This window comes from Micrasema longulum, unplaced genomic scaffold, assembly GCF_059751315.1.
Source record: "Micrasema longulum isolate JH-2025_06_02 unplaced genomic scaffold, ASM5975131v1 h1tg000163l, whole genome shotgun sequence".
Lineage (NCBI taxonomy): Eukaryota > Metazoa > Arthropoda > Insecta > Trichoptera > Brachycentridae > Micrasema > Micrasema longulum.
Window position 1 is genome coordinate 757,672 of NW_028277368.1, and position 26,998 is coordinate 784,669.

Below are 26,998 nucleotides of genomic sequence, written 5' to 3' on the forward strand. Positions count from 1 at the left end.
TACTATATTATAAAGGAAGAAAAATATTTTTAAATCATTATTTTGAAAGCTGTTTCACGAATAATGATATTATTGTTCATTACATTTCTGTTTTCTATCTAATCTCGTTTGTAGAACCAACCTGCAAATATGAATGTCGATATTTATACGAAAATGGACAACAACTTAAAGAAGCAATGTGAAAGTCTTGGCATTTACAGGGTTTATTACTGATTATTGGCTTTTTAAGTGACTACTTTATACACAACATTCACCATTTTGCCTATGTTTGAACATCCATATTACTTCAATTATTCCATCTGTCGATGTTTGTGAAGTAAAAAAGCTGAAACCTTTATGGGTGAGATTTATCTTATTGAATTATATCACCTAGGCAACGCTACATGTAAAAACATTTTTTAATTTTTATACTTATTCTTGGACCAGTTAGTTTAATATACACTATTTTGAGTGTGTTCAAATGTTTGAAGACAAAAGATTGGATTTCATCTCTTATGGAGTTATTAAAGTCAACATATTACAACAGAGATGGATAACATTATAGAGAAGGAAATTTGTGATTTTCCCCCTGTTTTAAAAAATATTTAATTCAATTTTCTGTTTTCCCTGACATTATAAGATTCATTGAATAGTGCAAATGATAATTTGCATGGGTACTAGGCTTAAAGTAAAAAACTAAATACAAAATATTGGATAAATAAATTGAGTTATTCTTTTCTTCTGAATAAACTGTAAAACGAAAAGCGTCACTTAATCACATAAATGTGTCTCAGAACTTATTTCAAACTCTGTAGAATCATAACAAATGAGTCATTATTTTTTATTATTTACATAGTATTTATTTATATGCATCTGAAAATCTTTCAATAAAATATATTTAACCAGTTCAAATGACAACATAATTAACTGGTTGCTTCCAACGTTTCCACGGCCATTGAAACTATCCTTTATCTTGTCGTCTTCACTGATTAGACTCTCTGCTATTTTCACTAGAACCGCCTCCCATTACCTGCTCTACTTGTACCGCTCCCGCTGGTGAGCCAGCACTTCCTTCAGCACTGGCCACGAGGCCTTCTTTGATCCTTTTCTTCTGCTTCATCCTTCGATTCTGGAACCAAATTTTGACCTGCGTCTCGTTGAGTTGCAAGGCCGAGGCTATTTCTATCCTCCGCGCTCTGGTCAAGTACTTGTTGAAGTGAAACTCTTTTTCTAGTTCTGTTAGCTGCTTGTTGGTGAAATTAGTTCTTCCGGTGTTGTTTATGTTGAGAAGGGAGTTGGCGAGGAGTGCACTTGGCTGTAGGCTGATGCAGGGAGCTCTTTCCATACCAGTTCCGCTTGCGTAGTCCAGCGTTGGAGGGGGAATTTTAGGAGCTGGAACAAAGAAAAACAAACGTTAGGAGATAAAGAATTTCTAAAGTGAAAACAGTTGAAATATAATTTAAAAATAGCTGAAAATAGTAGAAATCTACCGATAACTAATAATATAAGCAGTAGAGCGAATATAACCACGATCTTGCCAAAATTGTTTTAGAAATAAACGTTGCTATGTAGCGTTGAACTAAACTGAACTGAGTTGCTTAGATTAAATTAATGTTTTGTAAATAAACATTTTAAATGCCACGATTCAAAACCGTTTGTATTCTTTTAACTCAACTGTCACATTTTTTACGCAAAAACATCGCTTTATCATAAATTAACAAAATTGTATCAATAAATTCACAAAAAAAAAATCTTTTTAAGTCAAACATTATTTTTTTTAAACTGTTTTTTGGGCCCTTTTTTTATTACGAATAAACACTGCACATCTAATCAGATCGATCTTACTTTACAATTCCAAATTTATTTTCCTTTTACCGTTAGTTAATCTTCTATCTACTGTAAATAATTATTTATTTGTCATGAGAGAGGGTGAGATAGTTCTCCGTCTTTCTCTAATTGGCAATTTATCTTGTTTCGCCAGCACAAGGACACATTTCCCCTTCAACATACTACAACAGAAGAGAAAATATATACCTGCATAATATAAATATAATACGTATCTATTCTTGAAAATTCAATTCCTTTTGTATCATTAATAAATCATGCAACACAAAGTATGTTACAAGTATAATACATTTTAATTTTATTCTCAGGAGTTACTACAACTCAATTCGAGACTTAAATAATATTAACATTTAAAAAAACACACATATTAGGAACAAAGAAATAAAGCAATTTTAGCACCTTAACTAAATATGACTCAACAATTTAAAAGCCAAAAACGTTTTCTTACACAAGCAAAATAAATACATAAAAATGCTTTCAAGAATGGAGAAAGTGATAAATCTAGAGCTAAGGGAGATAAGGTCGTTAACATCACATGCCACGCAGACGATGCAGCCATAGCGGCAGTGATGATTAGAACACATCCATCTCAGTTAGTAAAAAATCTGAAAAATTAAATATATCTATATCGTTTGCGTATTTATTTGCAAGCGCACGAATTATTGACGGCCAATTTAAGAACTAGCATTTCTTAATTCATTTAACAAACAGAAATGCTCGTTGCTTTGCCAACTTCATCAGGACTAATGTAGATGCCTGTCCAGGGCCCCAAAACAATGGGATGTTGATAAAGTTATTTTCAATTGTCTGTAAAGTAAAATATAATTTTCTGTGCGGAAATGTGCATATTCGTATTAAAATTGACCATCATTCAAAACAAGATTCATTCAGATTCAATTTTTCATACAGAAAATCGATTTTTCTTTTGGTATATATAATTGAAAATAGCTCTGTTACTCGTAATTTTCTATTGTATCGAATACGGGCCCAGAAAAAAAATTAAAAGGCGGACAAAACGTTTTCAGTAAGTCCTCAGTCCCAAATCCTCAGCGTAACATTTTAATACAATACATAGGTTTAAGCATCTAAACATAAGACAGTATTTCATTATTTTTCCATTCGTGTAAAGTAAACATTTTTTTCTAAAAGTTGCGTTAGGTGTGTTTAATTTTATACTTAATATTGCATTCGTTTCAAGTTACCGCATTCCATTTTGGGATATTGTTGCATCAACACAGAATCAACTGTCCAATCCATAGTATCAACAATCGAAAAGGGTTGCTCTTGTGTATATTTCATGTTTACTCTTCTCCCTAAACAAATGTACCAAATCCCTGGTAAAATATTGACTTTCCCGCCAATTCTCTGTGCCTTTTGCGCAAAAAGGATTTGGCGCCTGCCCGGACATTGTCCGACAACCAGAGAAAGTAGGTACGGTACACCTATTGACAGTAGAGAATACTGATGAAATTATTAGCATTAGCATCGTGATTTCACGATTATTTCTCTGCTAATTTTAATGTGTGCAAATATAACGAGATTCTCTCTGTTTCAAATTATACAAATTATGATCAATCGTATAATTTATTACCAATGAAATTTTAGTCTACGTATTTCTAAATCTAAAAATTCGGATTAATAGTTAATGATAAGTTTTATTATATGTATAAAACCATTTTATTTACTTTAAAGTACCGGCGACCTCCATTGTAATGTTATTAATGAGTCCAATGTTGGATCGATTTCCGCTGAGATAACAAAAACCAAAAAAAGTATTTTCTTGTGTTCATATGTTTTTTTTATAATAAAGCAATAAACAAAAGTCTAAATTATCAAATTCCGAATATTGAATGTATTTGTAAATCGTTGGACAGAGTCGTTGGACAATTAAATATTTGGGAATTTATAAAGATGTGAATTTAAGATGGACTAATCAAATGGATCATATTAAAAATAAATTGAAAAAGCTAATTTACTTTTTTAAAACTATAAGAAATATAATAAGCCTAAAAGAACTTGTAAAAATATATTACGCAATAACTCAATCAGTTTTGGAATATGGAATAATTGGATGGGGATGTGCAAATAACACACTGATCAAGCAAATAATAATAGCACAAAAAGCTTTAATAAAAATTATATTAAGAGTCCTAATCAGAACTAGCTTCCTCGGTATATTTGAAAATCTTAATGTCAAATCTATAAAACAACTTTATGTAAAAACTTTGTTACTATACGCACGTAAACATTATTCTTTACCTTCCGTTACAAATACAAGAGTTACTAGATACTCCACCCTGATGGTGCAAAAAAATAAAAAAATAAATACAACCTTCGGTCAAAGAGGATTGACCTACTACTCGGTTAAAGTGTACAATCTACTTCCATTATCCATAAGGACAATTAATAAGTTCTCACAATGTAAAATTGCTGTTAAGAAATGGATAGTGGAAGTGGGTTGCGCACGGATCGATGAGTGGATCAAGCCAAACCGGTAAAATGTATTCACTGTTAATGATTTTTTTTTAATTGGTCTATATAAATTGGTTATGTTTTAAGGAATATTATTGTTTATTATGTTAATTATAATTAGGTTAATTGGATTAATTACGTTTTTTTTATTGTTATTATTATGTTTACTTTGTTAAATAGCTAATCTTAGGCATGTTTCACATTTTGTAAAATGTTTCCCTCGGCACGGGACACCCCATTATGTATAAAGAAAAAATACGAACAATGTAAAAGTATAAAAAAATAAACAAATAAAATTTTTGGACATGATTTGATCCAACACAATAAAGAAAATAGTCCAGATTATTCAAATAACGTATCATTAAATATTTGCTAGGGATTTTTGCAAACGTAGGCTAGGTTTTTATATAGGCTAGTCATATAAATAATACAGTTATACTATATCATACCATAACACATACTCATTACTATTACTAAACAATTTTTCAAACTCCTGTATCATAAAATTTTTATATTTTTATAATTTAACTACTTCTCTGATTATGCTGTCTCTGATTTTCTTTTATTTTTTAGAAGCACTTACGTTCTGATAATTTATCAAAATATTAAAATTTTGATGGGCATTTTCAATGAGTTGTTAATAACTTAATATTAGAAAATAGGAAACAATTTGGGATAGTGTTGTTTGAACCTCGAATCTCTGACCTGTGAGTCCGCGACACTAGTCACGGAACCACAACACGATTCTTCGAACCACTTGAATATATCAATCACATCAGCTTTAATAAGGCGAATTGCAAATTCCTTTGATGCATGAATACTTTACCTCAGCAAAATAAAATGTACAGTAATACTATGGAATACAGCAATATTCTGAACAAAAGCAATGGAATATAGCATATTATGTTATAGCATTGCAGGTGCTAACCTAATAAAGTTCGCATGCTAATGAAATGAATAAATAGCAATAATTGCCATCAATAATAGAGCGGTCACTTTGATAGCTGATGGCCAAAGTGCCGACAAACAGGCAGACATTTCATAGATTACAATACTGTATAGGAGGAACGTTTCTATGGAGCACCGTATAAAGGTTCCCGCGGAAAACAATGTGACTAAACGGATTCCTGGGAGGTAGAGAATGACCGGGAATATCTGTGTCACTACTTATCAAAAAGATATATTGCATCTAGTGTCTATATTATCAATTCATATCACATGAGAAATTATTGTGAACAATCAATGATTCAATAAGAATACAATTAGAATTCATATCATCGATTTGGTCACCTTGACTATGCTGTGCGATGCAAGAATAAATCTCAATTAGTAAAAAGTGATAGCTTGAACGCGATTTCACTCAAGGAGAACATACAGCAAAACTCGAAAATACAGGGTCGATAGTGTATCTTCGTAATCGCTCTGGAGAATTTAACTTGCCACCACAAGGAAGGTATGGCTTCCATATCTTCCGATTGTAATCATCCTACACAACTTTCTCATTTGTTTAATTAAATATTTGGCGAGACGAGATCAAATACGATAGAATTTAACCATTTAAAACTTTTTTAATTTTGCAATGCTCAACTTCAATCTATTTGCAGAGCAATTTTGAAGTACTGTAACATCGGATGGGGTGGTGCGAGTGATAAAGCTTATTTATTCCTTAGTCCCGATACAAACTTCGACTGAAGAAATATTCCTCAAATCAAACGCTAAACAGTTCTCACTTACACATTAAAATCTACTCTTATCTAACACATGTAACTATGCAACAATGAAATGACACACATTACCCCAACAATACACAACTACCATATAATATTATCACTAGATCCTCGTCACAAAGACAACTTAAATAAATACAAACTTGCACCACTTTCGCTCTAAAGGAAAATACCAAATCTGAAATTATTATTATGTCTTTCCTAGGTATTTTAAAAAAAAGTTTTGCTAATTGTGATTTATTCCTATTTTAATCCGTTTTGAGGTGTTTCCTTATTTTCACAGACCTTTATTAAAATATAAATGCGAAAGAGAAATAAGTAAATCTAATTTGATATTAAACGCGGAGTAAAGTTTGTGACAGCGGGGTTAGGAAATTCGAGGTAATAACACCGCATGCGTCAAATCATTTGATGTTTAAGATGACATAATGCGGATGCGACGTAAGATGCAATGGCAACACTTCAGAAGAAATGTTACCACTATGAAAAATAAAAACATTCGTTTAATATTTTTTTCATCTGTAAGTCAGTCATATCTTCCCAAAAACACGTACTGGCATGTCGGTAGAGCCGACTTCGTAATACCGAGGTGTATAATAGATAAAAGAAAAGTTAAGTATACCGTCTCGATACATACTATATCTACCTAAATGAAAAAAGATTTAATTTTTTCTGTAATCGGTATAATTCGAAAACTCTTTTTTCTGGTTCTTTACGTACAAATCATCCGCAGAGTTAAAACTTTGAATACAAGAGTTTTACCACTTTGTCAGTTGGGCTTCAGTTACTTCACCTGTAATGGGCTGAATTAGTTTTACAGAAAATGAAGGGGTTAGGCATTAATTTCCTCTTCGTCCAATATTATTAATTTATCAACAACCGTTTGTAATCCGATTTACCGAAACGTTTTGCCAATAAGCAAGGGTCAGTTTAATATAACAGGATGTCCAATGTCCAGTGTCCCGGATTAATTTACAAACAGCTGTGCGTGTAGAGGATTAAATTAAAGGATGACGATTTGATATTGAACTAAAGACCTCATTACATGCTACAAAATGTAATTTGAGGAAGAAAATAAGCTTATAAAGTCTGAAATAAGGATTAGGTAGTAAAATTTAAAAAAAAAATGGAAATATTTATAATATAGATACAAAAAAACACAAACAATAATTCATTGTATTTGATGAAGGTGACTAATTAACTTATTTAATTTTCCTAGAATAGGAATTTATTTTATCCATATATATTTTACATATATATAAGGGCGGGCATATTGCCTTAAAGCAATTTCTTCCTACTTACCCAAACCGTTCAGTTTGAGAAAATAAGAAGTAAATAGATGTATTCTAGGTATTAAATAGACATCTTATAATTTTATACAAAATTTAGAACAAAAATATATTAAAAATCTACACTCCATGAAGGGAGAGGGAGTACGGAGAGGAAAGAAAAAGTAGAAAGAAAAAACTTAAATATTTAGATCGTGTTTTTTCAATCTTGATTTAAATGTAAATAAAAAAGGGGCGGCGTCTCTGACATTAGTAAGTAGATTATTCCACAGTCAAGCAGCTACTATTGTGAAAGAGGACGCAAAAAAATAGAGCGTTGAATGGGTATTAAAAGGGTTCTCTCGTTATCAGAACGAAGAGATAGTCCATGTTATGACAAAGGTTGGAAGAGCTCTCCCAGATAAACAGGTGAAGTGGGATAATTCAAAATATTGTGAAGAAGTGATAGAATGTAAATGTTTTTTCTATGTCTGATACTGAGCCGGTGTAGTTGCGTGCGGTATTTGGTGATATGGTCATGTTTGCAAAGGTTAAATATATAACGTATACAGATATCAGTCTCCCTGGACTGGCACCTGAAGCGTAAGTCTTATCGTCTCACCTTCATGTAACAAAAATGATGTATACATTTACTGCAACAGAGGGGGAAAACAAATTTGAGAAGGGAATATGGAAATGTAGGCATTTACAGAGCTTATGACTAGTCATTGTCTGGTTTATGTGTCCACTTTACAAAGCTTGTTTTTAATTAAGTATTTATCATTATCTCACATTTTCTCAACTCTTCCATATATTGATTTTTGTGAAGTAAAAGTGCTGAAACCTTTTCGATGTGGGTGAGATTTATCAGGCTTAATTATTTTACCTACTAGGCCTCACCGAAAATAATTTTCGTTTTCTTTATTTCTTTTTCGACCACCTGAATTCGTCCGAATTTTCGTATACATGGACTGAATTTAACCCAGTAAGGAATTATTTATATTTACATTTGTTGCAACAGAGAGGGAAAACATTTTTGAGAAGGGAATATGGGAGTCTAGGTATTTAAAGGGCTTATGACCTGTCACTGGCTGGTTTAAGTGGCCACTTTACACACTGTGTAACATTCACCATTTTGCCCATGTTTGAACATCCACACTCGAGGAATTATTTAGAATGTTATATTACCTCGGAAATGGAAAAAATCGCTCCCTATGGTGTTATTAAGGTGAAATTTATTGCAACTCAGGGAGAAAACGTGTTCGTGTATACAGTGTGTAAATTGGTCACCTTACCTAGCTAACGACTGGTTTTAAGCTCTGTAAATGTATTATTTATTATTATCAAATATTATATTTGGCAAAAATAGTTCAAAGAAATACGATTAAATATGAAATGAAAAATACCTATAATGTTTCAGAGTGCACTTTTTAAATTTCCATCGCTTTACAAACCAAGCCAAGGCATGCGATGAAATATATTTCACCCCTTAGCGTTCCAGTCATCTGACCGTTCAATGCAACCCCTTCTCAATATGAAACAAATCGCCCCAATCTTATCAAGTGGGTAGCTTACCCAGATAGCTATACGAGGGAAAGGGATGATTGTGTTTCTATGAATTATTTTGAGATAAAGGAGCAAAAACTTTTTTTTAAATTTTCTTTAGACTTTACTAAAATGGTTAAATTTGGGGGGGGGGGATTTCAACGAGTATTATCACTATTAGATAGTGGGAATCAAGTTCTGATAGAGTGGGGTTCGAACCTCGGACCTTTGATCCGTGAGTCCGCCACGCTAGCCACGGGACTTCGACCCCAAGCACATTACATTAAATGCACACTTGATAATTTGAGCACAAGAGTACAAAAGTGGTAATAAAAAAATATGAGCTAAAAATTTTAAATTCTCTGAGCACAGTTAGCTAATAAATTAACCCTTTCTTGGCAATGAATCCTATAGGATTCGTATGATCTAATATTTTTATCATGAACTAAAACATGAGTAAATCAGCATTAAATTAAAAGTGATTTGCCATGTTCTTAATTCTTAATCGCGGTATCCCAAATCATAATAAACTTTCATTAAAGAAGGATTTAGGATTTTAAAGCCTTTGTGTAAAAACGTCTAAAAAATATTTTTCCGATCTGTCAAGAAAAGGGTCAAAACAATTCAAAATACAATTAATTACCATAAACAAACCCTAATCCGCGCCTGATGGTACGTTAGGCACCGCATCGGAAAGTACATGTAGTGTAACTCGTTCATGTATTACAGGAAGGTAAGATGATCAGTCTTAAGCATCAGGTGCCAATCTCTGTTGTTATATATTGTGTTCAGCATTGCATGTTTATAGATCTACCACTGGCGGCTCCTGACTGAAAACATTGGCAGTGCATTTCTTTACATTTTGTCAACTTGTATATTATTAAGTTCAATAATATTATAATAATATGATAAGTCTGACGTGATAAACGAGTAATAGTATGACTGCCCGCGCATCGGAACCAGAAACGCTAAATGCGCCCAACAAAATACGCACGTCATAGTTAACTAAATTCGTACTAATATCACGTCATTACGCATGTTCAAAGTGACATTACAAACGAACTTAAAATCTGCGCATGCGTTGGCAATGCCCGGAATATGTATATTATCTCTCCCTCTAACGCACAATTCATCGGTATGAAGCATTGTCTGTCTCGCTCAAATGACGATTTTAGGAGATATGATATATTTCTTACAAATTCAGGGTAAAAGATTGTGCAAAACAGAATATGCACTGGGACGATTGCGCATGCGTAGACAAGATGAGAAAATCGTCCGCTAGAGTCGATTTCGCTAGATCTTTTGGCGCTAGTATTGAATATTATGATGTTTACGTATATAATATTGCAACGATTCCCTGTTTCTTTCTACCTACTAATAAAATATTTTTAGTATCAATAAAATTACTATTTTTTTTACGCAAATTTTTACTTGACAGTGCACTGCACTTATGCACATACTAAGGAACCGCCTCTGAGCTCTCCGTTTGTTTCTACGAAGCATCAAATCTGGTTATGTTTAAAGGGCATTTTTGACCACGCGTCGTTTTATCATATCTGCATATCGCTACGGGAAAATGGCGTTTGTGGTAGTCCCCGCAAAAATAATAGGGCAGTAAACGTTGCTTTACTTTGACTAAATATATTATAACCGGGTCACATCTTTAGGTACCTACTTATAAATAAATATTATCAAAATAAACAAACAAAATAACTACAGTGCTTCTCAGGCGGATGTGTGCGTTATTTTGTACCTTTTTATTTAATGTTTTTTATTCTAGTACCTACACAAGTCAACTGACTGAAATGTTAACATCTTGTTCAGCCTGTCGGCTATGGTCGCGCGGGACTTTTAAAAAGGAACGCGGCGTGTCGTTAGGCGCCACGAAGCGAGAATCAGCCATATTGCTTACTACCTTTTAACTGTCACTTTATTCCGCACGATTATAAAATATGTATTATACGAGAATGAAATATTTTATATTTATGAATACATAGTATATATTTACAATAGTGTGCAGTAAAATAACAGAACAAATTAATAAAACGAGAAAGCTTGCGTTTGTGTTTGATTGACAATGCAAGGGATGCCAACGGCTTTCTTTCACACGATGTTCGGATGAAAAATATACAAGAATTATTAATTTATTTACTTATATATGTACATGCGAAGAAATAAAAGAATTTTTATGACTAAATTGGTCATCAGATTTATCCAAATCAAAGTGAATTGATTAATCAAATTTTTATAAAATGGTTTTCTGTAGTTTAATTTTTTTTTTTTGGAATACATCAAAATTATAATACATTCACTTTAAAACATTAGTTTTAAACAACTAAAATACGACTATGCCACCAGACACAATGTCTTTTTGATGGAGATTTATATGAATACTAAAATATAAAAAAAATAACTTTATTTGAAAAACAATGAATTCACCAATACCCAGCCGGAAAATACACAAATACTATTGATATACATGTATACACTGGATGTGGCACTAAGCACCCGACTTGTGTTCCATTCAACTTAGGTTCCGGAGCTTATCTTGTATTTGGTGGGAAATAGTATTTTTCTTTGTAAACGTTAAGCGAATATGAAACGGGGCGAAAGGGCGCGACATACAGCTTTGAATTCAGAGTGAGCGGCATAAACAGTTTTTACTCTGCTACGCGTTTTGCACGGCAGGGTTGTTATATAATTTTTAGAACACGAATTTAAATTCGCTTTATATGAAGCGTCATCTCTTTTTTATTATACCTCAGTGAAAAATAAATATTATTTTAAATTTAAAAAAAAAATGTATGCAGCAGCTAACGTAGTAAAAGATATCTTAAGTTTTACAGATATATGTACATAAAAAATAAGCGCAAACCGTCGGCGTCCGAGCGTATGAAAAATAATAGTTTTATGTATAAAATAGAACCAGAAACCTTGACCAGATTTTTTGTTCTCATTTCAAAAGTCTGAAAATGGAACTTGAGTGAGGATAAGTCCGTCTCGTAGTCAACTGCGTGGCGCATTCGTCTACCATGCTTTAGGTCCCGGCTCGATTTCTGGTAAGACTTAAATATTTATTTTTCTTCACATCTTTACATAACATTCTTTGCACCACAGTAGGCTAGGCTAAGAGAACCAATCATAATAGTGAAATCGAACATCGAACACCCGAAAAAATATTTGAACCAATGTGATATAACAGATATCGTATTAGTTAAAACTGGGTAGTGGTCCTGTGGCTAGCGTCACGGACTCACAGATCAAAGGTCCGAAGCTCGAACCCCACTCTACCAGAACTTGTTTTTTCATTTTCTAATTGTGAGTTTTTTCGTTGAGAACGGCTGCCAAAATAAAAATATTTATGTGAATCACAAGAACGCAGATATATTTATTTATTTAAAAAAAAAAACTTGCACGCATGATTCGCTATTCCACCACTGCTGGTGCTCAGACCAACTCTTAACAAATCCATATCTACCTACCCATCCTTCTCATTTCCTAGCGCACTCCACGCAACAATAATATTACGTGTGAGTGCCGGAAAAAACGTTATATTATCAGTACACGATAGAATTAAGAATAGTACAGAAACCGCATACGCACATCAAATAGAAGGCGACTCAACTACTCATAAATGAGTAGGTTTACGTTTTGACCCATTAGTTTCTTTGTAGAGGTCGCTCAGTACGCAACTCCTGATTTGATTTCAACTATGCCGTGTTGTGTCCTTTTAAAATTTAGAAATACTGCTTGGATCTTAAAGAAACAGGATGCAATCACATTTTATCTGTAATTTGCAAATTAATGTGTATATAACAAATGCATTACTTAAAAATTGAATTATTTTTCCATCTGTCAGATTGTCGAAGAAACAAAATGGAAATTTCATTAGTGTTGCCAGAGTAGTATTTTTTTTTACCCTACTTTGCTCATCTAATGAAAGAATTAATGAAAATTAGACCTCAGATTAAACACCGCCGTGAGGGACATTTAAATGAAATTATCTTTAAAAAAACAAATATTATTTAACATGATATAAAAAAATCCGTTTTATGTCAAATATTTTTTTTTTGTTGACCCTTTATTTATCTACTCTGTTGTGTCAATTAATGTTTCCGCGTGCACGATAAAATTTTAGAGAAATTAACAAATTATTTTTTTTCCCATCAAGCAACATTACCCGGCGAAGTGGGAGAATTATTGGACACAGTCCGATGTATTCAAATATGATTCTCCGCTCCTTCTGGGATATTCTTAATTCTATGCAGTACACAAATAACATCAACCGAGCGAAGTGCTTAACTAATCTTTGCTCAAGTGAGCTATGCCTGCGTCCTTTAGACCGCCAGATCCATACGAGCTATGCCAGCGTCTTACGACTGCCAGCTTCACCAGGGTTCCAGCACACGTCACGATCATCATTAGCAGGTTAGTGGAGTTGCGCAACCTTCCTACCCCAACAATACAGTCCACTTACTAAATTTTACTCCTCCTAGGACGAGATATTCTAAACACCTCGTCCATTTCTCAACAGCCATCATAAGTAAAAGGGCAGTTATTTGGTTAAGTCAGATTTTGAGATGTGACACTTTTAGTGTTATTACAAACTTTATGCAAACTAAAAAAAACTTGTTAATAATCATGTATGTCAATTGTTTCCAAAGCATAAAACCTGCGTGTGTCATATCTATCTGAGTTTTAGCTCATTTATTTATATACGTTAAGTTTATTGCACATTATTTGAGACATTTGTCACAACCCCATGGGACTAAAAGTTCTGTGTTGAGATGGGACTAGCAATTAGTTGACACAGGCACATGAGTTTATCATCACAAATATAGGATCAGATACACAAAAAATAATTAAAAAGAACATGTATATGGCACATCAATATGGTAAATAGTAAACTCAAATATTCGGAAAATCATCAAGGAGTTTCCTACTCAAATCCCTCCCACTGAGGAAAATCCAAAATCCTCTCTTGAAAATGAGGAAGATCAGTGTCTTTTTTTATTTGTTAATAAAATATTAAACTAAGACAATTTTTATTTTATTTTTATATATCGTATCATCAGCGTTATATTTTTTTAAAGTTTTGTATTTCTGAAATAACTCGGCGTGCAGCGTCAGGGGTTGTTCTATGACAGTTCTTCCGATTGGTTCATTTACGGTGACCAAACCGGATATCCTTCAATGCTCTCATATCATTGGATGGTTCATATGAACCAGTGACGTCATTCAAAGTTGTGCGTTTGTATTAAAATATATAATTTTTTTTTTCGTACATTTTAAAGAATTTTCACCGTACAATTTAATGCTCTAATTTTTACCGTGCCCAAGAAAACATTTTTTGTATCCACTTTCCCGTAGGGCTGAAGTTCTTCATTATGGATCTCTAGATATTGTGTTATTGCTTAAAACATTTAAAAGCTTATATGGCATTTTTCGTACTGAAATATTATTTTTACTGCCCTTTGCCGAATTTTGTGATTTTTGTCAAAAACCTGCCTTTGTGGATTCTATTGTGGTAGTTTTATTTTCCTTAGAAAAACACGACTGAATGGGGAAATATTTTCCCATGCGTGGAAATTAAATCTAAATTTGGATTAAAAAATATTGACTAATTATTGCTGTAGTGACCAGCGGTGCAAGGATTATGTTAGTGCCTCCATACTCCACGGTGGTAAATGGCTGTGGCTTGTAGCGGGTAGATTCATCGGAGCGTGCAATAGCGTGACGATGGAGAGATATGAAATTCAAAGTACACTCAGAATATAAGCAGAGAGTAATGGAAATAATATCTAGAAAATCTATTCATGGTTCCTTATACAAATAAAAAAAATAAAAATACTTAGGTACACCTATTCATAACGTAAGAAAAAATATTTTTGATGTGCTTATGCATACGAATATAATGTCCCTTATTAGCAAAAAGGTAGATTAATAAATTAAAACAGAGATGGCGAACATTTTAGAGAAGTGAGTATGGAAGTCTAGGGAATTACAGGGCTTATGACATATCATTGGCTGGTTTAAGTGGCCACTTTACACACTATGTAACCTTCACCATTTTCATATGTTTGCTTATCCATATTTCTTTCATTGTTTCTTCTGTTGATTTAAGTAAAGCTAAAGCGCTAAAACCTTTATTATTGTGAAGAGATTCATCTAATTGAATTATTTCACATACTAGGCAACGCCTGAAAACAATTTTACAATTTTTAAACTTGTTCTTGGACCAGTTGGTTTTATTACAATATTTTGAGTTTGTCTGCAAAAATTTGGACAACCTCAAAATTGTCAAAATGCAACTGTTTGCAAAAGTCATATTTTGAGGTATGACACTTTCTTTCTTTATGCAAATGATTAAAAACTATATAAACAGGGTGTTCTTTAAACCCTGTCACATCTGAAACCACGATGATCAGTATGAGCAAGAAGACATATTGGCATATTAAAATACATTTTTAGAACAACTAAAATCTTAAAAAATAAAATGTAGGAAAAAAACGAATGGTTGCTTACTTCTGCAGGGGAGAAACGAGGAGGGGGAGGGGGGAGTCTGATACACTATCAATCGCACGGCTACGCCCCCCTCGTTTCTCCCCTTCAGAAGTAAGCAACCATTTGTTTTTTTTAAATATTTTGTTTTAAAAAAAAATCCTTCCTTTTAAATATTTTTTTAAATATGCTAATATGTCTTCTTGCCTATACTGATCATCGTGGTTTTGGATGTGACAAGGTTTAAAGAACACCCTGCATAATAAGTAAAGACGCAGTATCTCAGTTGTTTCTAAGCATTAAACCAGTTTGTGTCATTACTACTGTTTGCTTTGCTTGTGTTTTTGCTCTAGATAGTGCGTTATTGCTTAAAAATATTAAAAACAACAAAAAAAAAAACATAACATTGTTTTTCATACTGAAATACATTACTTTTCTGCTTTACCGGTTCGAAATTTCTTGTAGAACATTACCTCATATTTAATTAATTTTGTCAAAAAGCTACCTTTTTGCTTATGAGGGGAGGTAGGCGTAGCGTGTAGCCAATAAAATAATATTTTTACTAATGCGAGACATGTAGAGAAAGTAAGTGTACAGTGTAGAAGATTTTTATGTTTTTTTTAGAAAAAGTTTATTTGACCAAATAAGTCCAGGAGCGCCTTGGCGCCAGGAGTCCAGAAGGCTGTGTGAGGACGAGCTTATTTGGTTGGAATGTTTTGAACCACCTCCCGTATTCCGCTTACTTGGCGCCTTCGAATTATCAACTTTTCACCTCGCTGAAGGTACGCATGGGTGGAAATAAATTTTCAACGGACGAGAAGGAGCAGAATGATTATTTAAAGTGGGGAAGAAACTGAGGTAGAGTTCTTCGAGGAGGGTACAAAAAAGTGAGTGTATAAACAGAGATACTGTCGAAGTAGTAGTAGTGTGGATATTATTTACTAATTTGTTGTAAAATAATGAAGGAGAATACATTTTGGACCAATTTATCTATTTTATTTTGTTTTATCTTTTTGTTCTCTTTATTTTGAAAAAAATTGTCTCGACTGATGTTAGCACCCAATATTTTTTACTACTTCGTTATTTTCATTTGGTTTTCACTTCTTTCTTTATTTGATCGCCTGTGAACAAATTATTAATTGGTAAATTTCATTTTTAATCCGTTGAGGTAGTATTAATTATTTGTAGGGACAACGTAGAGCTTTTTTTTCATGAGAGCTGAAAAAACACTTTTAAAAAACACCGTTAAAATAAAAAATAAACATAAATCACTTAGTGAAAAATATTCATTTCACTAATGAAATAAGCTATTTTACGGCTTACGAGTATTACTGCTATTTTGTAAATTATTGACTGCGTCGATTATTGAAAATTAAAATAGGCTTTCCTTATCGTATTTTGATTGACTACTACTTGCTTTCTACCCTTGGTTAACCGAGAAACAATAAGTGTGCAGATAGGCAAATGTCTACTGAACTGATTGTGATCTGAAATAAAAAGCGGGGATTAGTGAATTTTACCTATCCATATCGTCAGATATATAAAAATATATCCGACGTTTTTAGTTATGACAAAGCTGAATTATTTGTCAATGATGTTGATATTACGAGGCAAAATGTAATGTTTTTGTTTAAAAAAAGTAAAACATGAAAGGTTGTAATTGTGTTACTTGCGGTATTCCATACAATGAACAATCTCCAAACAGTAGGTACTTGTAAGTGTGCACTTAATTCTCATTCCCTTGAGCTCGCTTAGTTGAACGATTTAGTATTGAGAATAAAACAGACCAAAAAGCCTAAAATACGTATAATTCAATTTCTTAAAAAAATTTAACAAACGAGTGTAGTTGCTATTTAGAAAAAACGTTCAACACGTTCTCTTCGAAATTTCAGGAAACAATGTTATTTAACATGAAATTTTTGTATGTTTTTCATTTAGGATTTTTTAAAAAGAAATTGAGATTTCCGTTGTCATTGGCATAAGTCTTCGTGATAACATGATTGCTTGGAATTATTTACAGTATGCAGGTAATCTTTTTTGTCTCGAGCAGGGTTGGAAGCCGTTACCAAAGAAATGTGACGTAAGACGTAAGTGAATAAAGACGTTTGTTCCCGCTGTTAGAATTAGTTCGACGTTGAGCCGCTGTTGCCGAAATGAGCACGAACGCTGACTTGTACATTTCACGGCTCTACTGGACGGGGGTTTAGGCTCTGGATACCTAACTACTTATTTACATTACCGAAACAGTCCTCAAACTTTGCAGAAATAAATACAAAACACGTGAACCAAAAAAAAATAGCACACCCAAGTGCAAATCAGAGCACAGTGGCATACTTAAATTATTATTTAATCAACTACCTTCTATGAAAGAAAATTGAGCTACGTGATACGTGATCAAATTCACATTCCACTATTAATGATAATATTTTTAACTTATTTTGTAAAGATGTGATAACTTATATTTATAAATAAGTTAACAATTAAAAATACTTGGTACACTTCTACTTATTTATTTGACCAATTAGAGCGTTCACCTTCTTATAGGCATCTTCAGACTGGTGAACATTATACAGTGTAAGGATAATTGATATAAAACCAAATATTATATTGAGTGTAGATACATTTAAAATAAATTATAATAGATACAATACGCAATATTTCAATGGAACAGAGTGGGATACATTATTGAAACATGTGTTGGCGGTGCACTGTAAGCGAAGATTCTATTATATGAAAACATTTATTGTTTTATTACAATGTACAGGGTCAATAAGGGCGAGTTTTCGAATGTGCTGATTGATTAAAATTCTATAGCTTTTATTTTTCATCCTATTTATTTCTAAAATTTCTAATCTGTCTAACTTTGGACCTTTATGTACTACATGCAAATTTTTTATGTATTTTGATTGTTTAAAATGAGTTTTTTGTTCGGTTTTGACTGGAAATTGATTGTATAATTTCAGTCTCGATTGCCCTTGTCTCGTTTTAGAATGATATTGCTCTGATATTCTCGTATTGTGTCTATGTTTACAACTTTTTTTTCAAATTTAAGTTATTCGTCTACATCAGTGGCTAATTTATGAATAAATTATAAGGATTCTAGTTGAAAGAATTCAGTTACTTGGATTTGAAGAACATAAACTACTGAAATCACACCTAGCTAATCGTAAGCAATAAATTATTATTATTACTATTAATTTCAAGCGAGCACCTTAAGGCTGATATGCTTAAATTTATTTAAATGAGAGTTAGTTGTTGGCGCACTTTAACTTTTCCGGAAACAGATCTTGTCCATTTTTAAACCCATTGAGACTACACATTGAGATCAGCTCTTGTGGCAGCTTATTCCAACCATCAACAACCCTATTGCTCAGGAAATGCTTCCGTGAATTTAGATTGAATCTCGTTTTCTCCAGCCTAAGACTGTGGCCTCGAAGACGAGCATCTTGTTTAAGCTTGAACATGGGAACGAAATTCGGGCAGCTATAGTGACTGTCGAGTATCTTGTATGTCTCTATCAGGTCACCCCTTTCTCGCCGTTCCTGCAGCGTTGTGAGACCGAGAGTTTCCAGCCTCTCCACATATGAATGCTGTTTTAGGTAATATACTTACATAAATGAAAAAAAAAGTCAATACAAACGTAGAACAGTAAAAATATACAATGGACTTATACACTATTATGACTTACTTTACTATTTGAAAAACTACATTGTAGACAAATTTAAAATCGAAAAAAGCACGTGGTGACTATAATAAGCAGACATAACATTATAATTATTTAAATCCCTTACGGGTTTTTAAAATAATGTTTTTTTCAGTGTTTTCAAGCGTTGCCTAGTAGATAATTAAGCCAAATTAAATCATACTTCTTAGGATGAATTTTTATTTAATGCACAAAATTCACAATTTTATCATAGTGCACAATTATATTTTTTATGTCCCGACTTGTTAGAAAGTTCTGTGTTAAGTTGGGACTCTTCTATATATAAATCCAAAACACTTATTAACATATTAAACAATATATAAAATAATAATAGAAAAATATAAATAGTAAAAATTTATACCTGTCGAAAAATTGAATGCAGAAAAGGTTTATAATAATACATGGTAATATGTTATTAATAATTTATAGTTATTTTATAATTCAATTCGGTAATTAATTGATAGCAAAAATAAATACAAAATAATACAATAAAGTAATAATAGTAACACATCTACATATATGGTGGAATATGTCATTTTAAAAATATAATAATAAAGTTAAAATATATATTTACAAATAAAAACATCATATAAATATATACGTATATGGATAAAAATGAAGATAGCATCGATATTATTTTTAAATTTATTTCAACAGAGAGGGAAAAAGTTTTCGAGAAGGGAATATGGAAGTCTAGGCATTTACAGGGCTTATGACCTGTCATTGGCTGGTTTGAGTGGCCACTTTACACACTGTGTAACATTCACCATTCTGCCCATGTTTGAACATCCACATTTCCTCAACTCTTCCATCTGTTGACTTTTGCGAAGTGAAAGAGTTGAAACCTTTATCACGTGGGTGAGATTCATCCGGCTGAACCAAATCACCTACTAGGCAAGTCTGCAAGCATTTGGACATAATCAAACATTGTCGATATTATATATTTATTCCCGAAGCAATCTTATACGGTGGTCTTCAAAATTACTATTAAATTATTTTGAATTCATAAATTGCCAATAATAAAAAAAACCTCATCCATATTAATAAAGGTTTCAGGTATTTTATTTCTTAAAAGTCAATAAATGAAAAAGTTGAGGAAATGTGACTATAGTTTAATAAAGATAATAAAAGTTATGGAACAGTTTTAGAACGTGGAAAATATTTGTAACTTCATTTTGAGAAGCGTCGAAATCAGATATTCAACCTACGATATATTATAAATTACACGTCTATATATAACATTTATTTATTACAATACATTACTACCCGCTTATTCTGATTGACCTTAACCGATCACAAGCTGGTATTTCAGATATGTTTGCTGCTTTCGTGTGTTATATTTGAGGGGCGTAAAAGCAAAACCAGCTATGTCCACGCTCAACTTAATGGGGAAATATCACTTTTTTACCATTTTAAACTGATAAGGATCTATGAATTATTGTGGAGTAAAAAAAATATTTTCTTTTGTACTCATTAGTGTCTTAAATTCATAATTTTGAATTCCCTCTAAAACGGTTTATTGCATTGGCCACGCCCCTAATACGTCACGATTCGATTAAATATTGCATTTTAGGATCATATAAATTTTAATAGAACATCGTCGCGAATCTTGACGTCACAATTGTCAAGCTCAAACTCAAGAAAACATTTTTTTTTAAATACATTTTTTTTTTCTAAATCCATTTCACGTGTTTTTGCCGGTATTCGTAGTATGTGATATTTCCCTATTTTCGATGTTGTTCGAGAACAATGTAAGTATTTTCCCAAATCGGGAATAACGTTGGAAATAAATGAAGTATTTACAGCTAATTTTTACGATTCTAGTGACATAAATATTAACGTATAAAAAACAAGTTATTAATAGGGCCTCCTGGCCTGTTGTGCTAAAAAAAACAGTTATGATTTATAAATTTTCAGGCTTAAAAACGAGCACATACAAAACGGCTCGCAGGTGGCGTCACGTTTTGACGTTACACGGCATACCCACCGAGTGCGTATCTAACAAACATCGAGTACAATTATGGCGCGGTAACGTAATACGTGGCGTTTGTAGAAAATTTATATGCCGTTGTACGAAAAAAATAATGATACCGCTAACAGCTGAGACAAATTAAATGCATACGCAAAAATTTGCCGGTTGATGCCGCCCGTCAATTAATAAATGCGTTTGTATGTGTCTAGAGTCGATTATTGTAATGGTATCTATGCAGGTCTACCAATGAACAAAATGACTCGCCCACAATCTATATTGAATGCCGCAGCGAGACTTATTTTCGGAATCTCTAAGTTCAGTCATATCACTCCACTACTTCGGGAACTACACTGGCTACGTTTTCCACAGAGGGTCGAATACAAACTCTGTTGGCTTATGTATAAGTCACTGCACAACTCTGCTCCGGGGTATCTAAGGGAACTATGCATTCCAGATGAACTAGCTGACAGGCGTCTCACGCTTAGATCAGCTACGTCTACGGCGAGAGGAAAAGTTATTATACCTCTACGCAAACAGCGCACTAAATTTAGTGAACGCGCATTTGCGGTCGCAGGCCCTGTGGCATGGAATCCTCTCCCAGCAGAGGTGCGAGGCTGTGAAAGTGAAGTGATGTTTCGGAAAAAACTTAAAACCCACTTGTTCTCTAAATCATCTGAATAAATCCGTAGCATGTGACAAAAAAACAAATTGTTTTAATTAAATTATAAATTTAAAAGCTTCAATCAAATTTATTTAACAATAGAATCACTATGTAAAGCGCCCTTGAGGTATTTTATTACGAAAATGGCGCTATATAAGTTATCCATAATAATAATAATAATAATAACATCGTGTTTTTTGCTTAGCAAATAACATGAAAAGATCCTGTCTAAAAAATCTGCTAACAACAAAAAAAATTGTATTTTGGTAATAATTCGCTTCCGCTTAAAGAGAAGCCTTATTGCATAGAACAAAAGCGTTCCAAATAATAGGTTTGGTTTTTAGTTTAATAACAAACGTGTAACGGGTGGATTCGGTTTGGGCTTGCAATACTCGACCTGAGTTCGTACCCTCATTGTATTGCTGTAAACTGTAGCTAACTTTTTTGGTTAATCATATAGCGGTTTTTGTCCGTATGGGCGACTCTATTAGCCGGCGGCGTATTAAAAAATAAATCAAATAAATGAATAAATATTATTCGAAGATTTTATTACTTGTAATTTTTAAATTTTTGACTATTTTAGTGCATTTGCACTGAAGTATTATATATTAAAGAACTATTTTAAATTTTGATTAAGTAAGGAACGCGGACTAACTTTCGGAGTCATTTATTGGTTGAATTCGATCATATGACGTTGAGATGAAAAGTCTGTAGAACAAACATACATTTGAATCGGGTTGTGGCCCCGTGGCTAGTGTTGCTGACTCACGGATCAGAGGTCTGAGGTTCGAGCCCCACTCTACCCTAACTTGATTTCCATTTTCTGAGTGAGTTATTTACAACTCGTTGAAAATGGCCAAAAAATCGAAATATCTGGGAAAATAATAGGAACGCAAATATTTTCTTTTTTTTTAAATAATAAAAAAAACGAGGTAAGAAGAGACAGTACAGATGTTAAGTATACCATTTTGGTATGTACCGATGAAGATAGCCTTTAAAACCGTGACCCAGACGTGATACTACGCAGAAATATTATGCCACCGAAAAACAGAACATTTTTCTAAATAAGTTAGTTTTTCTTAATGTTTTATTAGGAACATTAGTAAAATTAACCCAATAAATTTTGACTACACACTTAGTGACAAACCATTTTTTATATTTTATATATATATATTTGGACCCCTGTATTTACAAGGCCAAGGTACTCGAAAAAAATCGTTCATGTTTGTCTTGGAAATGGAATGTTTGATCACTGATTTTGGTTTATTACCTTTATGAGACCATTCCCCATTGTTGCGAGATTTAAAAACAATGGCGCGTGATAACTACTTTTAACTACAGTGTGGATATCTGTTAAGGATATTACTTTCCTGCATTCTGCTTCAAGATTATGACGTTGTTAACTGAAAAATGGGCACTGAAATAATAGATGTTCGATACTCTGTGAAGAAATATCATCGCACGGACAATAGTCATCATTCCTTAATTTAAACCTATATAGGTAACTTCTCATAGCTCCGTGTCCGGTAAAAATTTGGGTCGTTTCGAAAATATTTTGGTGATGACGACGGAAGTTTGCTGCATCAGCCAACGTTGGGAAAAACATTTAAGTGATTTTACCTGTTGAAGAAGCGCGGTAATGATCCTCCCTACGCTGCTGCGTATTTTGTTTTATACAGTGTTTAGCAAAGCTAAGGAGAAATTCTGAGAAGAAAGGTACCGTTCTTTTACAAGTTGAGGCTCTTGCTCGTTCATCCGCTCGTTCATCCGCTCTCTCATTTCCTACGATACCAGCATGTTCTCTTGTCCAGCATATTTAAATAATCATCCCTCCGATTTTTTTATGCTTAATTTTACTCTGAATATCTACTATTAATGGATTTACCAACCGAGTATCAGTTAAAGCTTGAACGCCCGAACGACAATAAAGTAGGGTTAATTATTAAGGATCTCGGGGTTTATCTTGACACAAAATCAAATTTTAAACATCATATAGATTACATAACTCGTAAGTCATTTAAACTACTGGGGTTCCTTGAGAGAGTAACCAATCCCTTTAAAAAACCGGAAACTGTTATATGTCTATATATGAGTTTGATTCGCAGAGTATGCCTCATGCATATGGAGTCCGCAATATCAAAAGCATATAAACTCAATAGAATCTGTTCAAGAAAAGTTCTTAAAGTACCTTTTGTATAAGTTCCAAATTTCTAACCCACGTTCAAATCAAATTACGAGCAACTTCTAACCCTTTTTCCATTTTGATTCTCTGATAAAACGCCGCGTTTTTTCCAATATAAAATTTAGATATAAAATATTAAACTATAAAGTAAACACTAACCTCCTAATTAAAAACAAATAAACGCAAGATTGATAACACTCAGACATCGGGAAATATTTAAACTGCATTTGTTTTCAAGTAATGCTGCATACCACACACCTAAGGCCCGCATGTGTCGGGAATAAAATATATACTGCCAAAACAATAAAATTAACATTTTTCATGATACTCTCTCAGCTTTTGTGAATAATCTCTTGGGAATAAATCTTATTTAATAAGTACACACGTACAGCTTATTTTTTATTGCATTGTATCCTGTATTCAAAAAAAATATATGAAAAAATATATATTGAATCTTAATATGTAAATCGATGTTGTGTAATTCTCTAATTGAAGATATATATACATGTCAAATTGTGTCGACGAATACTAACAAATTGTTTGTTTTCTAGTATGTGTCTTTGTTGAATTATCTAATAAATTAAAATAAAAAGAAAAAATAATCCAGGACAAAAAGTTTAAGCAAAAATAATACGCCAGAGTAAATATGCGATTTCTAAAAAATTTCTACCTATCTGTCAATAAAAAAAAGGTAAATAAAAAGACCCTATTAATTTCAAAAACCCTAAATCAATACGCGTGGGGGTTGATGTTGCTCCCAAGTTGACTCCTGACACGGAGCATAAAATTTATCAACCGAAAAATCTACGCAAGTAATTGACAAATTTAGCATATTATATTTTTATGCACAGAAGTCTAGAGTGGGGGTGGAAAGGTGGTGGGGGTAAAGATAACGGTTGGCATAGGCAGATTTTTCCCTTAATTTCGTTGCAGCCGGCGCGGTGTATGAGTATGGAAGATGTTAATCATTTCATAGCTAGGAGTAGCGCATTATGGGCCGTGACAGGGGATGACGGATCGGCCAGGGAGGGGGAAAATAAGGGGATGAGGAGGGATGGTGGGGGAATTATCCCGATTTTAGTGGATTCTGTAATATCCGTTGATGGAAAACGCCTCTTTCTATACACGCCTCTTAAGATAAAAATTCTCTCTTGAAATCAATGACGTATAATTAGATAGATGCGTTACTAGCGCGGAGAGAACGACTTTTCAATTCGTTGGTAATTGCCTTCCGTGACGTGACGTCGCGCTACGCATAAATACTAAGTGTCTTTAGAAAATAACGGGAATTTTTAAATTACGCTGGTTTGTACACATGCCCCTTAAGTATGCTAATTTTTTCAGCTGTGTTCATTTTTTACTTTGTCTGTGGCTGCCGCTAAGGCTAGACGTGTTTTTATGAGCTCGGGGATTTTCGTTTGTAAAAAAAATAGACCAAAGAATTTGTATCAAAGTGTGTGAAATGTTAACAAAGGCCTACGGTGAGTCTGCTATGAGTAAAACAAGAGTTTACGCGTGGTAAATGCGTCTTCAAGATGGCCGTGAAGACGTTGAAGATGACGAACTGCCCGGACGCCCCAACACATCAACAACCGATGAAAACGTAATTTGTGGGTTGGCTTCCCGGAAATCGGAAATCCATCACAGCATTCTATCATTGGTGGATTTAGAAGAACTTAAGACATCATCTATTTAGTTTTTTAAATTTTTTCATACATTTTAAAGAAACGTCGAGGCAAAAAAAAAAAATTATTTCAAATTTCCAGTGGTATTGAACTTCCTTATTAAGCGATTTTTACTTAGGTGTGTACGTGTATTTATTTATTCGTAATTGGGAACCTACATAGAACACACAGAAAGAAGCAAATGTGCTTTAGATTGATTTGCATTTAAATAATGCACATTTTACGTGTTTGAAATAAATATGCAAATATGTAATAATTTTGTTCTGTGGAAACGAAGTAATTTCGCGATAATTCGCGGGAACGAAATGTAAAAAGATGGCGCTTCGTTAGCGCGATTTTCACGCCAGAGCACACAATGAGAGGTGGGCAATTAAAACATGACATGTGCATAGAGTAATAAAGGGATTAATACTAAATAACTTTAAGTTCGTGCACGTAGACTTCTGTTTCCGGACTTGGTAGCCATTCCGATCATGCCGTGGTGGATTTCACAAACTTGTCACCTGTCACTTAGGTCAAAAATTTAAGGAAACCAACTGTTACATTACAGCGCTGAACAATAGTTAGTGAAGCTTCTATAATCTACGTAACATTTAGACGTTTTGAAAAAAATCGAGTAAAGCCTCAGAGTAATAATTCGATGTCGCTTAAAGATAAGCCCTTTAGCTCTATCGCATAGAAGAAAATCGTTACAAATTTTTAGTTTAACAACAAACGTATAACGGAACGTTTTGGTTTGAGCTTGTAATTCTTGACCTGAGTACATACGTTCCGTTCTATTGCTGTAAACTGTAGGTAACTTCGTGCCTGATAATCATTCAATAGTTTTTTTATCCACGTGGGCGAGTCTATTAGCCGGTGGCGTATTATAACTTAAAGAATAAAACGTTGTATTTTGTTAAACAGTTATTATTAGATGTTTCGTAATGTTTTGGTCTATGGCATAATGGGTTTAGATGCACAAAAAAGTTTAAGTAAAATAATGTTTAATAATTGATGACAAAATGAGTTGCATGAAAAATGAAAACGAAAACATCTCAATTTGCCCATTTTGAGGAAAACCCAAAAAACCTTATGTTTATTTTTTGGGTGATACCGTGTGTGTTGGATTTTTCCGACGTTTCAACTACCATTGCAGGAGCCATTTTCAGGGTAAATTGAGTGTTTGGTAGAAAAAAGTGTGTGTTTAAGTACTAGTAATTTGTACCGTATTGCAGTCGGCAGTAGGCACATTTCTATTAATGTTTGTAGTATCTAGTGCTGGTAGTAGTAAGTTATTAATTCAATAAAATTCCTTGTTATCATAAAATGGATTTTTTAATCATATTTCGAGTTACAGTTGACGAACGATCATTTAATATTTTTTATTTAATGTAATATTTTGATAAATAAACCTGAATACGTTTTGGCATGGAATCAATTATACTTTGGCAATTTTTTTTAATTCTGTTATCTCGA

At 33.1% G+C, this 26,998-nt stretch overlaps 1 protein-coding gene across 1 annotated transcript in view; it reads right to left on the reverse strand.

The window, feature by feature from the left end:
• Positions 1-961: 961 nt before the first annotated feature.
• Positions 962-26,998, reverse strand: part of LOC148284040 (uncharacterized) — a 68,608-nt gene continuing 42,571 nt past the window's right edge. The window contains exon 2 of the mRNA XM_088242798.1: positions 962-1,371. Coding sequence (XP_088098924.1) covers positions 962-1,371 — 410 coding nt within the window. The remainder of the gene's footprint in view (positions 1,372-26,998) is intronic.